Below are 17,262 nucleotides of genomic sequence, written 5' to 3'. Positions count from 1 at the left end.
TTGGTTCCACGAGGAGATGATCGGCAGCAGCTCCCTCTGCGTCCCGCTTCCTCGCCCTTCTCTCTTTCTCTACCCTTTCACTGTTTATCCCCTCCAGTAGACAGTCGGCGTTTGTATGTTCTTTCATTTCATTCTCCTCCTCCTCGCAAGGGGGAGAAAGTGACAAATGTGTTGTAGAGCCATCAGCCGTGGTCCTCGGGGAATTTCCCCGCTGTTCTTGGAAAAGAAAGGAGTACATTTTCTCATGCGTTGAAGGTCCTCGCTGATGTGGCTGAAAGGGAGTTTATTGCAGTCAATCACCTGGTCGCTGTGCTGCATGCCTACCACTCGAAGGGCGACTTTTGTACTTTGATGGCGACTGGGAGCAAGACTGGCCTATGAATAGAATATCAGATTTCATCCCCTTTGACATAGCTGCATGACTAAGCTGACATGTGACATTTTTTTGTTCCAAAGTGTTCTTTTAATGAAATCCTCAATGCTTCTGATTGAAGAAATGTTTGGCTTCTGATGATACTATTGGTTTTAGCCATGGCTATTGCTATTTTCCAATCAGAGGGTCGGTGGTTCGATACCCGGCTTCGGCAGTCGATGTGTCCCTGGGCAAGACACTTAACCCCAAGTTGCTCCTGAAGGCTTGCCATCGGTGTGGACTGGATGTTGCATGAATGTTAGTTAGAGTCTGATGGTGGCACCTTGCATGGTAGCCTGTCATCAGTGTGTGAATGGGTGAATGATATGTAATATACTACTGATTGTAAGTCGCTTTGGATAAAAGCATCTGCTAAATGACTGTAATGTAATGTAATGTAATTATATATAGAGCATGCATGCTTTTTCCATCCCTTTGTCATAAGGCTTGGCAATATGGCCAAGACTTCTGGAATCCTGGAGAGCCAAAATATCTTCCAACTCGATTCCCTATTGATACAGCAGTATAAATGTTCTGGTGAGTAAAAGCACCAACTGTCATTGCCAGAACATTGAGGCATTCTTTCAAACATGTGTGAAATCTTGTCAGAAAATCAAAAAAAACAGCGATTAAAAGGCACGTTTGCTAGGAAAAGCCTGAATCCCTACATGATTATTCTCAGTCTCAGACATATTTAAGGTGATAATGGACTTCCATGAGTTGTTGTCTTTATTTATATATTTGTATTATAGCTTTTGTGCTGCACCACAGCAGGTGTGCAGACAGGTCATTTGCAGCAGCAGAAACCAATAAAAATCAGCTGCGTTTTGGTTGCCGACTTTTGCTGTAACTGCTGAGAAAATCTGACATTAAAGCACGGGAGTCCGACATGCAAATCACTGCTTTTGATGCGTTTTCAGCCGTGTAGTTGGTTTAATCTGTTTAATCATTTGCACCAAGTGAGTAATGCATTTTGAATGTTTCGTCTTGATAATGATTTACTACTCTGGTGGACGTGGCTTGCCATGTGTTTAGACAATAATCTCGATTGCTACATTTTAAAGAAAAGCCTTTACACATGAGCTAAGAGCTGAGTGATTGAATTGTTTATATTCCAATAGCACAGCGTTTTAGCTGATGAGAACAGTGTCTTGCAGAATAAATAGATTTTCGCGGATCTCTCCATCCTCCAATACTCAGCCCACACTAATACAAAGAGGTCATTGGCTGACGTGATACAATCTATCCGTCTCTCCTTCCCTCGGACCTTATGGTGACCCCTTGCGTCCGGGGCTTGTTAGCTTACATTTGGAGCCTTGGACTAGGGTAGCTGTTGTTTCCTTTTCTTTTGTGAGAGGAAGACAAAAGGTAGAAAACAATAGAAATGCAGAGCTAGAGAAAGAAGGAGAGATTAAAGTCCGATTTGTTGTGGCTTCGGCAGGAGCAGCAGTTTTTTCTGGCTGCTCCAGCACTTCATTCATATTCCTTCCAGGAATATAAGATGTCTTCCTGTTCCCTGCGTTCTCACAAGACTCATCCTCTCCTTATGTTTTTGTGTCCTGTTGATTTCCACAGGAGTACTTTCTCATCCCAGCGATTCCCCCGCAATATGTTGCCATATGGCTGAGTTTCTAGCCTTGATTTATTCACAGCCTCGCCTTCCACTGCTCGGCTGTTATTCATCCCTTGCTAATGAAAGGAAGGGGAGAAAATACGGCTCGCAAAGCTTTCCGTTGTCGACACAGGTGTCGGAATAGAAAAGGGCCCCACAGGTGATGCTCGGCGCTGAAATGTCTTATTATGAGCTTCCTCTGCGCACACAGAGACGCAGGAAGAAGTCAGGGACTCGAGAAAGAGAGTGACGGATGGCGAGGTGGAGTTAGATACGGTCTTGTGCGAGAGGGAAGGGAGAGGAATGAAGATGGAAGAAAAAAAAGAGCCGTTGAGGGATCGGGTGAGGCCGAGGGCAGAACAGGAAGCATGAGCAGGAGTAGTGTGAGGCAGACAGAGATGTAAGGCAACAAATGAGACCAATGAAACACATGGGCAGGTTGCTCGGAGGAGTCACGGATCGTTGTGTTCCTGACAGAGGAACACAGGTCTGTCCTCAGTCATTACTTACGCTCTGTGCCTTTGTCTTTCCACAGCAATTTACCTCCACAAGCTGTTCTTCCCTGGTTCCCGTTAACAGTGTTACCTTTTAAATATTTATTCTGTGTTGTTTGTTTCAGTATCTATAGACTAACAAGACACCCCTCCTCTCTCTATCTCTATCTCTCTCTCTGAGAGGTAGAAAAGTCCAGCTAGGAGTCGAGCTAAAACATATCTATAAATTATTTCACGCCTGCAAAATTCAAATTGCATCATGTGTATGCGATCACGCAGCAGCGAGGTCAAGCCCTTTTGTTTCAATCGCTGCCCTGACAGCAGTGCAGCAGAACTAAAAAAACCTTTGTTCAGCACCACGGACAGCTCCACCTCATCCCTGTCTGACCGAGCTGCACATTGAGCAAGAAGACAAACTAACCAATGGGAAAGAGAATATCAGAATAAAGCATATGACACGTTTTTGTCCCTGACCCATGGTACATCTTATTTATACTGAACCTAGTCCTGTGTGCTGCTCAGAAACAAAGTGTCCTTAACGGCATGTCTTGCAATGTCTCTTGGGCAACAGTTTTTTTTTGAAGGAGGACGGGTTGAGCCAAAGCGGCTGGTAGCCATTAGTATGTGCAACAATGCCAAAGTGTTCAGTATTTCTGAATACTCTATCTGAGAAAAATATCTCCATATCCTTAAGTTCTCCTTATGAGTAGTGCTATTTATATCTTTTTAACTGATATCTTTGTGAGACAAACATAACCACCACATGACTTAATTTGTCATGTAAAAATTCCGAACATATGCTGGTTTCAGCTTCTAACATATGATAATTTGCTGCTTTTTCTCTGTCTTGAAAATCAGATATAATTTGGATTTTGGTAACATTGGTGTCTAGCAACTTGTGTTGTGTATTTTTTTTACTCCTTTCTCCCAGTACATAGGCTTTAAAGGCCGAATTACAGTAAAGCCTTTGCCCACGAGTTCTTCATATCCACATTGCTGCTGATTATTTTAACAAAATGTAATTGTTTCAATATAATGTGAAAACACCAGTAGTCAACCCTACAATACTGCTGCATTATGGAGGTATCTGCAAACAAATATGGCGATATTTCATTTTCTCCATATCATCCCTGAAGAAAAGAATATGCTGAGAATGTGGTATTGATTGTTCCAGTGGACTGAACTCTTGAACCAGACTCATCCTGACTCTCTCAATCCAAGTGGGATGAAGCTCTGCTCTGCTTTATGCAACATCTGTCAGCTTCAGGTCAGACGAGCGAGGATTCGGCTCAGCTCAGAACTGTTTATCAACCGTATATTAACACTTTCTGTCACCAGACGAGAAGATCTGGGATCAGGGATTTCTAGATTGCTTGAGGTTTTGGAAGCCAATTATATTAAGCTGGATTGATGTGGGCTAATTAAAGGGTTACTCTAAAGTAAACCTTCAGGTTAATGAGCAAAACTCTTAATTATCTCCTCAAACAGCATCACAGTCAATCCCATCATGCACACACACACACACACACACATTCATACACACACTTATACACTCATTCGGTCATGCAGCTCTGCGTAGAAAGTCAGCGTTTTAGCATGTCTCAGTAGGTAGTATACAAACAGACCAGGGTTTAATCCTATTTCTCGTGAGAGCAGCCACTGGGAGGAGGAGGCAAGAGTTTGCCTGGAGCTTATTTTCACGCCATTGCAGTTTTACTCCCAGGGACTTGTTTGGTATTTGGAGGGAGTGGGAGGCGAAGGGCAGGGCGGACGCATAAATTATTTAAGCATATGTGTATTGCTGAAAGGGACAAAAATTATAGTACGAACATGGCAGCATGCAAGAAATAACAATTTGTCAGATCGTGCCTTTTACAGTGATTTATGTACCAATGGCACTAAGCCGAGGGTTTGGACTCTCAGGGGCACCTTGTTTATTGGTAAACTGTTCTAGGACATTGAATGGGCATTTTGAGTGCCATACTGCATGCAGATGCTTGCAAAAGCTTGTTTGATATCAAAGACACTATAAAAAAAACAAAAAACTGGCAGCAGTCTCCGGTTCTGAAATGTGAAGCCAATGCGTAAGTGCTTTAGACCTGCATTCTCTCTACTGGCCAGCAGGGGCGACTCCTCTGGTTGCAAAAAGAAGTCAGATTGTATAGAAGTCTATGAGAAAATGACTCTACTTCTCACTTGATTTATTACCTCAGTAAACATTGTGAACATGAGTTTATGGTCTCAATAGCTAGTTTCAAGTTTTCTTCAATACAACATTATGTTAATTTAGTAAATGATGCTCCCATTTAGAGTCAATAAGGGTTAGGGTTAGACACACTGCTTTATTTTAGACAATAAAGCAGTGTATGTTTTGGGGCGGGGCTACCTTGTGATCGACAGGTGGCTAACGCTACCAGAGCTGTATTAGGCTTCTCTTCGTCACTCCTCGGCCGTCCACATATGATAACTATTATTCACTTGTTGCAAAAAACAATATAGTCAGCCGTAAGCCAAGATGGCGACGGCCAAGACTCAGAAAAGGAGGCTTCAAAATGGCAGTGCTCAATCCAAAAGGTTACGTTGCCACGACTACGTTCACTTCTTGTGTAAAGACTATGAAAAAAACACATATATTGATTCTGCCATTCATAAAGCACCTTATCTCACTTCAAGTGATCCATATTCTTCAGAATCCCCTTCATTGTCTTTTTTTATTGGGAATGTTTGCATAGCTCTGACCTTGGATAAGAATGCATTTGTTGCTTTAAATACCTATACTGGTATAATGGTAGAATGGTGCAGGAGAATTGTTATTCTTCTGCACCATTCTCTACTTGACTTCATGGATAAAGCCTCATCTCCGCGTCCATCATTTTTTTTTCTTTTCTCCGCCTTTCGAGTGTTTTCTTTTGGCCCAGGTGCTCGTTTTGACCCACTGGCTCTTCTCCCGGAAGCCACTCAGACTGTTCACAAAACACAAGGACCTTCCAACAACCTTGGCAAAGCACAGATAGCAAATTGAAAAATGCAGCATCACTGACATAAAACTGTACACCTGATGGGATTTATTTTTTCTTCACACAAAGAGTGAACAGCCAGCTATAAATCAAGACTCCCCAAACATCCAGCTTTTGTTGGACTTTTTCTCGGTTTGCTTATTCTTTTTTTATTGTTTTTTATGTGTTCAAGGATACTCTCATGCCTCGCAACAGGAATTTCATTTTGTAATCTTTCCAGTGCACGGTAGCAAGGTCTCCAGCCTTGCCTCAGAAAATTGGCTCTCGCTGTGCACCTTGGCATTAGTGAATGTGTCCTACAGTACTGCAGCTTTGTGTGTTATTTTAAATCTCTCATGAAAAGTTCACTTTTACAATAGAATCAGGACTGAACTTCTGGAGAGCTCAAATAGAAATGTTACTCTCTTTTAATCATTAATTGGTACTTTTATGTTCCCTTGTGCTCAGTCAGGGCTTTGAGCTGTAATTCAGTTACATCAGTATCAAGAAGAAGGGAAGCTGTTTCTCTTTCATTGACACAGCTCATGGCGAATAATACATGGGATGTATTTAAACATAAATGTATGATAAAATGAAAACTATTTCATTACTAGATATAAAAAAAAGATATGAATATACAAAATATGAAGACCACTCAATATGTTAATAACTGTGTTATATTAGATTGTATGGAACCAAAGAAAAGCTGTAAAGATTTGAATCTTATTAGCTTGGTAACTTGGGAACAAATTGGGAACTTTAACCACAACTGAATATATTATACTAACCCTAACCCTATATTACTTCTTGTAAATAAATTCATGAATTCCACTTTACAAAAAAAAAATATTTTTCAAATTGCGCTTTTTTGGGGTTTCTTTTTATTGTTTTGTATTTTTCTTGTGTCCTATATTCAAAAACCTAAGTTGCTTATATTCAGTTTCCCCATTATATTGTCCATACGGATGGTTCATGTGTAGTTAGTCTTTCACAAATACTTTAGTCTACACCCAAAGATGTCTATGTTCTTACAAGTACAAACAATTGTGTTTATAACCCATTTCTGGGGCAATTTACTGCTTGTGAATGTTTAATTAATTGTCACCCGTGATTCTTTATTAATGTAAAGTTCACTGTAATGCAGCAATGACTGACAAGAGGTTTGTATGTGTTTTTGTGTTTTTGCAGACATAAACATGGCCGGTGAACCAAAGCCGTACAGGCCCAAAGCAGGCTCCAAACGGCCGCTATCGGCTGTTTACAGGTAAGATCCGCCCTCCCAACATACTCGTTCACATTCAAAAGTACAGCCATAGATATTAACTCTTTCACATCCTGCTGATCCGGCTGGTGTAAATGTAGGGATCATATTTGTAATACTTTATGTTCATATTAGTTTGTCTTATGAACCTTGACTTTCCAATTGACTTTCCAATTGAGTTTTTAATGCTCTCCACATTTCTCAGCCATGACTGGCTTGTAAAGCTCAGAGGAGACGCTGTTGTGTAAGCTTCATTAAGCATGACCCTGATTTTCTGGCCCGTACACATCTCCTGGTCACAAACAGATCAAAGCAGTGCTTGTTTACTGCAGTCTAATGTGAGAGTCAGGCAGACATGGTTTTATTATTCCATTCACTGGGACACTTTTGTGTGTAAAGTATATATTCCCACCAATTTACTTTCTTCTGAGTTGTTGGTTTGTTGCATTGCATGTCTTAATTCATTAGTTGGTGCTTTGTGTTAGCATTAACCCTCATTTGCATTGTATAGCTGCAGCTGAAAACAGCCAGTGTGTAATACGGTAATTATGGAGCAGGAACAGGAGAGGCAAAACCCCAACGCTAAACCACTCTAAATTGAAATAGTAATGCATTAACCTTAATTAAAGGTCCTGTGAAAATTAGCAGCAATTCAAAACAGCTCCTTCTTTTCTCCTCTTCTCTTTATTTCATCTCTCTCCCTAAATTATAAATTAGTTGTCATCCTGAGCGTGCAGAATACTTAACGTTGATTTTCCTCTCCAGGGTTTTAGAAACGATTTGACTTTCATTCTCCGACTGTATTTCCCCTCTCTGAAACTTTATTTTTTCTTTGTTGATGTGTGGTCTTTGCGTGCCAGTATGGCTTATGGCTTACTCTTAACCTGGGGTGAGTTTTAAGCGATAACTAGAGCGTGTCCGTTCAAGTCAAAACAGCTTCAGTTTGATCTGCTTACTTTTGACAGATCCAAAATGGCTGCTCTTAATATAACCCATCTTTTTCTCCCTGTTTGCTCCCTCTCTGTGTCTCTGTTTGTCTCTCTCATAGCGGTTATGAATTTGATTACGAGTACTACAGGGATGATTTCTACAGCAGGTATGTATCCTTCACGTTATGTTGTCACATATGAGATTAAAGCAGGAACCCATCCCTCATAAGTAATGTTACTGTTGCTATGCAAAGCTTTCTGCTTTCACACTGTATACAAAGCAGACGTGGCAGATGTACCACTCAAAACTATTGTTACTTTTGATTTCAGACAGCGATGGAGCAAAGCAGACTTTGAATACCTCGCCAGTAAATAACTTTCGCCTTGATTTAAATCTTTCCAGTTCAAAAGTTTGTCCTCGCCATGTTGAAAACACAGAAATAAAGAAACAGCATTGCTCTTATTTTCCATTCTAGAACTAGTCCCAGTCTTTTAAGTATGATAAGAAGAAATGTAAGGTTGGACTGGCATGTCATTCTAACATAACTTAGTTTGGCTGCTTAGCTTGCATACTTAGCATTTTCATTTTTGTTAATTTTTTTCACTTTTGGCGTTACAAGAAAATATTTACTATATTTGGTAAACATACTGCTATTTAAGGGAACCTTTAGCTGGGGTTGCTTAAGTTTAAATCCAATAAAAGCGGGACAAAGCTGCTAACTTTACACTAAACTGGTTCCACACAGCGGAACAATATTACACAGTGGATGTGCTAGTTTCTAGTAGCTTGTAATCCCACAAACTAATGTAGTTAGTTAATGAAATGCTCCATGGCCATGGTACTAACAGTTGCTACTGTAGTGAGCTAGTTAGCCGGACATGCTAACGATTGCAGGTTAAATTAAGGTAGATGAACACACTGCTTTATCCATTATTATATATTATATAGCCCTGCGACAGACTGGCGACCTGTCCAGGGTGTACCCTGCCTTCGCCCATTGACAGCTGAGATCGGCTCCAGCACCCCTGCGACCCTTAACTGGATAAGCAGGTTACGGAAAATGGATGGATATATTATATATTTTTTCTCTACTGTTTTTAGATCTTGAAAAGGCAAAAAATGCAGAAAAAAATGGTTTTAAATGCAGAATATCACCCTATAGGCCTACGTATCATGTGGAGAAATCAAAAGCTTGACAGACCTGGCGTGCCTGGCTGTGGTTGCTAAGCTCTGATTGGACACTAACCGTTTAGGGGAGGGGTTTAGCTAACAAATCAATATGTCTTCCCTCTAGATTCATGACTCCTCTCCATTAAAAGTCTCCCTTGTCAGCTGTATTTCACTAACCTTCCCTCAGAGACAGCTTTGAATTGTCAACTCCAAAATGGCTGAATAGATCAAGCATGCAAATTGAATGAAGGAACACTTGTTTTCTCTGTCATTTATCCGCCAGTGATCTGACTGCTTATCTGTGGAGACATTTTCTAAATGTCAAACTTGTTGAGAGCCGTGACAGACGACTACTGTCGCCCAAGCACAGTCAAAGCTGACACCTTCATTTGACATTTAGCACCCTCTTCTTTTCATCCTCTTCACTTTCAAAAGATATGTGATGGGATTATTTGCATGCATGCAGCGGCCTGGAGAGTCGCACCGAAAGAGGGATAGTGGTGGATTTCAACCGTATTGTCTGCCTTTTGTTTTTTGTGTGCCTTTTGAGGGAAAGAACCTAAAATAAATCCATAGAAGTTCTCTCATGAAATACAATACTGGGACCAGATAATAGGCTTTGGAAAGAGGTGCTGGTGAAATAAACGGAAAAAACCTTAATCTCCAGAAGAACACTTTCTGAATGCCTACGGGCCTCCTATAAAAGACAGTAAAAAAAGTGTAATATTATATTTTTCTTTCTTTTCTTGAGGCTTTTTGACTACCACGGCAGAGTGGCCCCCCCGCCAAGAGCCGTGATCCCTGTGAAACGCTCCAGGGTGCTCGCTCCCTCCTCCCGCCGCGGGAAGACCTCCTTCCCCCTCAAAACAACCTCCTCTTCCTCCTCCTCATCCTCCAGACCTCCCACATCCTCCTCCTCCGGGCTCAAACGTACGTACAAATAAGGTGCCTTTTTACTTATCTTGTGTTTCCACTTTTCCTACTCAGATTTTGCATTCATTCATTTTAATCAAAAGAGCACCGCCTAATTACGCTAATGGCCTTCTGTCCTCCTCAACAAAAAGAAAAACTGAAGGCTTAATGCAGATCTCAAGTCCATGTCTCTGAGAGAGAAAGCGGCGGCATGATTCTGCTGTGCTACTTACGCCTTGCCTCTATCAAAAAAAAAAAAAAAAAAAGCTATTTAATTCACTCCGGCAGCTCACAACAAGCCACGTCGCAATGTAGAGCGAAAACACTAAATCGCAAACACAAATATAATCCGAGCTTTCGCGAGCAGCACCCATCCAGCAAAACAGTGCTATTCCCGTCACCCAGGATCCATCTGGATCTCATCCGCTCCTCTGATTAACCGTTGATGCATTATAAAGTCCTAAATGTAATTAATGTGAGATTGGGGCCATCTCCGTGGAGCTGTGGTCAGCTGTGTTTTCCTAAACGTTAGACTCTCTCCGTAGCTTGTGTAATTGGCTTCAGTGTTTATTCCATTGTTGCCTGTCTCGGCCGGTGTTATCAGTGCGAGCAGCTTGGTAAGGTCTGTGAGGAGGACCCAGTTGCAGTTTGTATTATAGAGAGGAAGGGGGAAGAAAATCTCCCATCCTCCTTTTTGGACGGAGTCAATGAATTCTCTCCCTCTGTCTAAGCTGTGCTGCTTTATGTTTCGGAGACTAATTTGCCCCTGCCAGCGCTGTGAAAAATCACAGTTTGTATTGACTTTGGCCGAGATAGATTGGACAGCGAAATAAGGTTAGCTCGTCCGAACAGCAGGGCGGGTTAGTGCCACTTGGGCTGTTCAAATAATAATTCACTTTAGGGGAGGAAAGAGGGAAACAGCCATCACATGCATAGATCAGGAGGATGGATAGAAATGTGTTTACTACGTTAAAACCCTCTTTGATGCTCGGTGTTGATTGTCAGTTTATGAAGGCAAGATTTTACTTATTTGTGTCGATTAGGGAAATACTTTAGGGCGCATTGATAATGGGACATAATAGTATTAAAGTCTGTGTTTCTTAAGATCTTCATGCTGAATTTAGTTTGTGCAGTATTCAGTGTGTGTATTCTCACGTTTCATTGTCCTCCTGTCTTTCTTTTAAATATCAAATAAATGAAAAGTAAAACTATAAATCCTTTAAAGTCCCAGTGAAACAGAAGTTAGAGCGTCTATAGCATCTGTACTGTGACGTATTCCACAGTGAAAGGGAATATCTGAGCTGTGTACAGTTACAAGAGGGAATAAATCAAATCCTTTGCATTTGATTGGACAGCTAGAAAGTGGGCGGGTCTAAAATGTAGCACAATATTGAGCTACAGAGGATTTTGGTATCACACGCACGCCCTTTGTAGCTAAGAGTTGCAGATTATTTGGTGGATGGATTGTCATGATATTATCGGCTGAAATTAGTTGGTACCATCTTACATTAGTACATATCATATTTTTGTTTTACAGGAAGAAAAGATGATTGGATTTAGATGTAGAAAAATTGCATTATGCCTTTAAAATATGCCTCAAAGAATCCTCCTCATCTGTCCAAACCGGACGGACTATTTAGAGTCTGTATTTTATCAGCATCACCAGACCCAAAACTTTCTGTCCGGTTTAATTATCCCAGACCAGTGATTCATGAGATCCCCACTATCCCTAAGATAAAAATGTTGTGGTTCATCGTGAGGTCCTAAAATTAGATCCATTACTCATTCCCTAAATCCTATCTTCTAATGCTTATTGAATAACTATGACATTTACCCCGGTTTCCTTTAACACGAGCTATTTAAAGACGGCGTGTTGATGAGATGATGTTGGATTAGGATGTGTATGTTGTCTCCTTGCAGTTTATGTGACTGATCGCACAAAAGGGAAAAAACGCCTGGAGGCGCCGATAAATTAAAAACGGTTCCACACTTTCTTATCATCCAAGTAAGCTGCCCTGGGCGGGCTCAGATAATGTCAGAAGAAGGAAGTGAGTGTACATGTGCGTGCATTCATGGATGTTGGCTTGTACGATACTGAGAAGGCGATAGAGACACTTCAGTGTCACTCACAACTGAGATATCATTGTATATCAACTGTTTTCTCCTTTTTCTGCTCCCTGAAAGGTGGATTTTCTGTTTGCCTGTAGCTTTGGAGTCGATGGCCGCTTCACAAAACAACATGAGACTCATTCTTGTGATTTCCACGCGCGTATATAACCTATGTGTTGCCTTATGTGTGGCAGTCTTTGCCCCGTTTTCTCCCTCTTTCTCTTGCACACATTAATCATCCTGCTCCGTTTTAAAGAAGTAATGTATTGGCAAATACCGTGCAGGATGCTTCCATGGGATCTCACCTGGGTTGTGTTGTTTTTCAGCAATAATTCTTGTGAAAGATTAAAGTGTAATTTAAAGGAATGTGGATTACAGCGAGCTAATATGTCAGAATAATTTTATCATGCATCAACATCGTCTCTAACCATAGGTGTTTATGTTTAATGCATTGGTTCAGCTCATACATACGTATACTGTATACCAGTGCACAGACATGGGAGGGAATCTGCATTGTGATGTGGTGTGGGTGTAAATATACATCAAAGAAGCCAACTTAAATAGCCGCATGTAGACATGATACCAGACAAGCAGTGTTCTGATTCTGTGCATGTCTCTCCTGCTTCTTGATTTTCCGGCTGCAGCTTTACAGGAACTTGTGGGTTTGTTTACCGAGCGCTCATCCATCCTCTTTCCAGCCCCGACAGAATCTGATAGGTGTCAAAGAGAATTTTATGTTTCCCTTCAACTTCTGGTGTCTGTTTTTCACCCCTTCCCCTCAAAAAAATGACACGTCTTAGCTGCCGCGGGTTTACAAATGAGATTATCTTACTACTTTAGTGGTTTAGTAATCTGCTGCTCACGAGCACACCCTGGTTTCAGCAACCGTGAGACGGGCCAGATTGAATTAATGGTGACGTCCTATAGATGCATTTTTATTTTCATTATGCGATATTTGCATATGACATAAAGGTTAAAAATCAAAAACTGATACAGTTACGCCTCATTTACCCGAAGCTCAGATATGTATTGTAGCGTGAACAGGGAGTGTGAGACCCAAAGCAAAGCAGGAAGAGGAGAGCAATAATTCATAAGGCAGTAAACAGAAGCAGTGGGGGGGCAAATTGTGCCCCCAGATTCTCATGCTGTACTATTAGTGAGGCTATGATCAGTTATCGCTGCAGTGAGAGTATGAAATAAAAAATGCACTTAAAATACATTGATATGTGATTGTTTTTTTTTATCCAGTTTAGTGTCCTAAACATAAGTGTTGAGGATAAAAATTTGATTAAGTCGTACTTTAACAGAAAAAAAGCTCTGTTTTGCATTATGTTACAATACATTCTTGTTATTTCCTTTTTTACAGCAAAACAACCCTTTTGCACGGCAAAGAAAAAATTATGTGGGTATTTAAAAGCTCTTTTTCTTCTTTAATTCAGTCGTTTAGGAGATTCAGTCTATTGTCTGTACTTCATGTGTTACATTTGAATTTGATGTTTTGATTTTGGAGTTGAGTCAGTTTGGTTATGGTTTATTTTATGGGTCCCTTAATGGTTTTATAATGTCTTGGAAAGAAGAATGTAATTTGGTTCTGCAGAGATTATATTCTAAGATGGTTGTCTTGGGTTTAGTTTAAATGTGTGTTGAGATGATCAGCTGACAATTTTTAATACTCAAAAGTACTCATGAGAGAAACAACCCTCGTGCAAGTTAAAAGACAAGTTAATGATGTACACTGATATTCATGAATATTTAAGAATATGAATATTCCATATATATTTTTTTATTGTATGCTTGCCTGTGGAATAATTTCACATTATTTGTATGCTCAGCTGACCTGCTGTGCATCGAATAAAAGATTATAGATTATGCTACCAATTAATTTGATTTACTTAAAGAAGTGTACCAACTCAACACTGTCTCCATTATCCTGTAAATAGTGCAGATTAGACAAAGTCCCGTCCAGGAATTCACAGTTGGGACCAAAAAAATTATGTTTTCTAAATAAATATACTTCAAACTTGGTAATAAACTCAGAAATTAATTGGTAATCAAGCCAAAAATCAATGCTAATTTATTTAAGTACTGGAAATATTTACACTCAGAAACTAATTTAAATCATTAATATATCAGTTCTGGTTGATATGGCGACACTAGTGGGTTACTGGTAGCATCTCAGGGTGCTACTTTTGTGACAAAGTAGCACCCTGAGATGCTACTTTGTCACAAAACATTGAAGCTCAACTGGCACTAACATTCCTGTGACTCCTTCAAAATAAAAGCCACCCAACAGTGAGGCTGAGATCAATGAGATTAAATTAAAATTGAGAGTAACACTGAACTACGTACTTTTATCGTTTACTGTTAATACTTTGTGCGTGTGAAGGCAATTTGCATCCAGACCACAAATGCCGGACTCCCCTACTGAAAATGAAAACCCTATATATAGAGAAGGAATAACAGAATGTAAATACATTGAATTGCTTTTGCTGAAAAAAAAACGTCGATCATAAGTACTACCAAATAAATAAAATGAAAATCTTAAGGATTATGACTAAGATTATTTTGCTCAGATATTGGCATTATCGAGCAAAACTTGAGCAGCTCTGCACAGCATGGTGGGCGTAAGCCGTGCGCTAATCTCCAAATTGAAAGCAGCAGGTCCACATTTACAGCGGGATAACTTTGCACTTGGCCAGATTGAGACGTTCTTCCCTGAGGAAAGTGTGAATCAGAGATGATAAGATATCCAAAGCTAAGAGCATTAACAGATGACAGCATGCGGTCTGAGATAAAACTGTGTGATGCAGCATCATTAGAGTGAGTGCAAGGATGAAATTAGGGCAAACTCAACTCAAAGTAGCTATAAAATCCTGTTTCTGTTTTTCTGTCCCTCAGCGGTGAAGACGGACCAGCTGCAGACTATTAAACGGGAGCTCACTCAGATCAAGCTGAAGATCGACTCTTTGCTGGGACGCCTGGAGAAGATCGAGAAGCAGCAGAGAGCCGAGTCCGGTAAGAAAAGCCGAAAGACGAATCAGAGCTAGTCGGAGGAGAGAGAACGGGGGGGGAAAGGACAGCCAGCACTGAATTAAGAGCACACGCTGGCCATCAGTCTTTGTGACATTGTGGGAGATAAGAGCAATAGAGCTCTCCGTCATAGCAGCAGACAGGCGTCAACTTCACGCTGACTCTGTTTATATGGGAGGGCTTTGTAGATGACCTGCACGACAGGACAGTCTGAGAGCAGCCCACTGTGAAGGTCATTTAGGCTTCATGTCATGTTGTGCATGTTACAATTTTTCAGCAGGTCGCTATGGTTTTTTTCAAACTCTGTCGCTTTTTCCTCTTTAACTCGGTTGACAGTTGAACACCAAATATAACACACCATGTCTTTCTTGTCATCCACCAGGCAAACTGCTGTGTGAGTTGTTGGAAAATAGAACAAACAAATCCAAAGTTTTCTGGTTGGAAGGAGATTGTTGTTCGATTCAAACATGCATATTTAAAATATCAACTGAGCCTTTTAGCAATTTTTGTCAAGGTCATTTAACATAAAAATGTTTTTAATTGCCCTTTAATCTTAATTCTTAATATGTTTTATCTCTCCCATTTGGATTTGACTGTATATATAACTTGGGGCTGTGATTTTATGATCATTTAGAAAAACAACAGGTACAGGTTCCAGATGTTAAAGAATCTGTGTAATAAATGTTTAGGAAAAAAAGAAAGAACATGAGTTTCTGTTGCGCTCTGAAAACACAGAAACACTTCCAAAGACACCCTTGGTGTGTCGGTTGTTAGCTAGCTTACAGCTAACATACAGTTGGTGCATTGGCTGTTTGGAGCAAATTAATACAAACTGTCAAATTCTTCAAAAAATGAAAATTTACTTTGCTCTCTATCTGAACACACCTTTAATAAAAATGTATCTAAATGCACTTTTAACACCCCTCGCCTAGCATGTATTGCTAACACCAAAAATCAGCACAGCAGCATCGGGAGTCCTCCGTCAGTGGCCTCCTCTCACTTCTCAATTAATGTGCCTCCACGTCTCCTCGCTTCTCCGGCTTGTGACCCGGTAATCGATCCATATTAAAGGACTAAAGAGACTCTCTTGAGAGGAAACGAGGCTTGCCGTAGTACCGTACCGTGACGTGTGCAGCTGTGCTCCACGTAATATTTCAAAAAGTTACATTTAATTGATGGTTCCGAGGCAAGATTTCTTCTTTTTTTTGTTAAAAGCCTGTTCTCTCGACACCTCCCTCCTTGTGTCTGTTCCTCGCCTCCTTTGCTCACATCTCCCATGGGCGGGACTAAGGCGTGAGGAAAGGAATCGAAGATGTAAAAACTGAGAAAATGGGAAATCCCTCTGTCCCCAATTCATTAAATTCTGTACCTATTTGGGTTAAGTGGAGATCTAGAAATGGATGCCTTGGCCTGAAACATGCTTGTCTGTTCTTTTTAGAGGATGAACTAGAATGTGTTTGTTGTTGACAGCGTGTAGTTCACTTGGTCAATTGTTAAAGTAAAGCCACTTCTGTCCAGCTGAACATATGGAGCAGCCCAACCAAACTTTTCTACTGCTGTGTGACGCAGAGAAAACCAATTCTCTTTGCCCTTCTCTCTCACTCAGAAGCTCAGAGAAAGTACGAGGACAACTGCGACTCCCTGCACGAGGAGTCCGTGTCAGAGACGGCGGAAAACTCTGGGGAGGAGGCGGGGGAGGGGGCGCTGGACGTGGAGGCGGGAGAGATGACCGATGGAGGCGAGGACGACTACGACGAGGAGGGAAACCACCATCTGGTAAGAGGAACGGCTGACAGGCCTGACAGGGAGGGAAAGAGCAATGCACTCTGGGAGATCTCAAGTGCCCAGACAGACTTCCTACCCTTCTGAAAGTTAATTTTTCGAGAATTATTCATGGCCGCAGATCTGAGAGAGCGGGGAGTTTCAGATGAGTGAATGGTGAGAGAGCCCGGAATGACAGATTCTCCCTGTCGACCTCGGCTCAAACAGTGGAGGCGAGGCTCTTCACACACACACACACACACACACACACACACACACACACACACACACACACACACACACACACATACACACACACACACACACACACATACTTAATGGCTATAATTAAAGCAGAGGACTCAAGACGCAAAGATGAGCGTTTAAGTCCAGACCTGCATGGACTGCTGTGAATCTGAGCGTGAACTGGTTGAGGTAGAACAGACACTGAGAAAAGAGAACTTGAGCTACTCTGTGGAGAAGATTCAGTTATTATATATTTTAAATAGAGAATGATCTTACCTACAAAATATCATTAAATAAAAAGAGCCCAAGGTGACGTCTGCAAAAAGTAC

At 41.0% G+C, this 17,262-nt stretch overlaps 1 protein-coding gene across 1 annotated transcript in view; it reads left to right on the top strand.

The window, feature by feature from the left end:
• The window catches only part of LOC129110717 (RNA-binding Raly-like protein), a 50,839-nt gene that overhangs the window by 29,824 nt on the left and 3,753 nt on the right, over positions 1-17,262 (top strand). Inside the window, exons 2-6 of the mRNA XM_054622899.1 lie at positions 6,703-6,778; positions 7,824-7,871; positions 9,627-9,805; positions 14,795-14,911; positions 16,533-16,702. Coding sequence (XP_054478874.1) covers positions 6,703-6,778; positions 7,824-7,871; positions 9,627-9,805; positions 14,795-14,911; positions 16,533-16,702 — 590 coding nt within the window. The remainder of the gene's footprint in view (positions 1-6,702; positions 6,779-7,823; positions 7,872-9,626; positions 9,806-14,794; positions 14,912-16,532; positions 16,703-17,262) is intronic.

This window comes from Anoplopoma fimbria, chromosome 21 (assembly GCF_027596085.1).
Source record: "Anoplopoma fimbria isolate UVic2021 breed Golden Eagle Sablefish chromosome 21, Afim_UVic_2022, whole genome shotgun sequence".
NCBI lineage: Eukaryota > Metazoa > Chordata > Actinopteri > Perciformes > Anoplopomatidae > Anoplopoma > Anoplopoma fimbria.
This window is presented reverse-complemented; position numbering and strand designations above follow the sequence as displayed.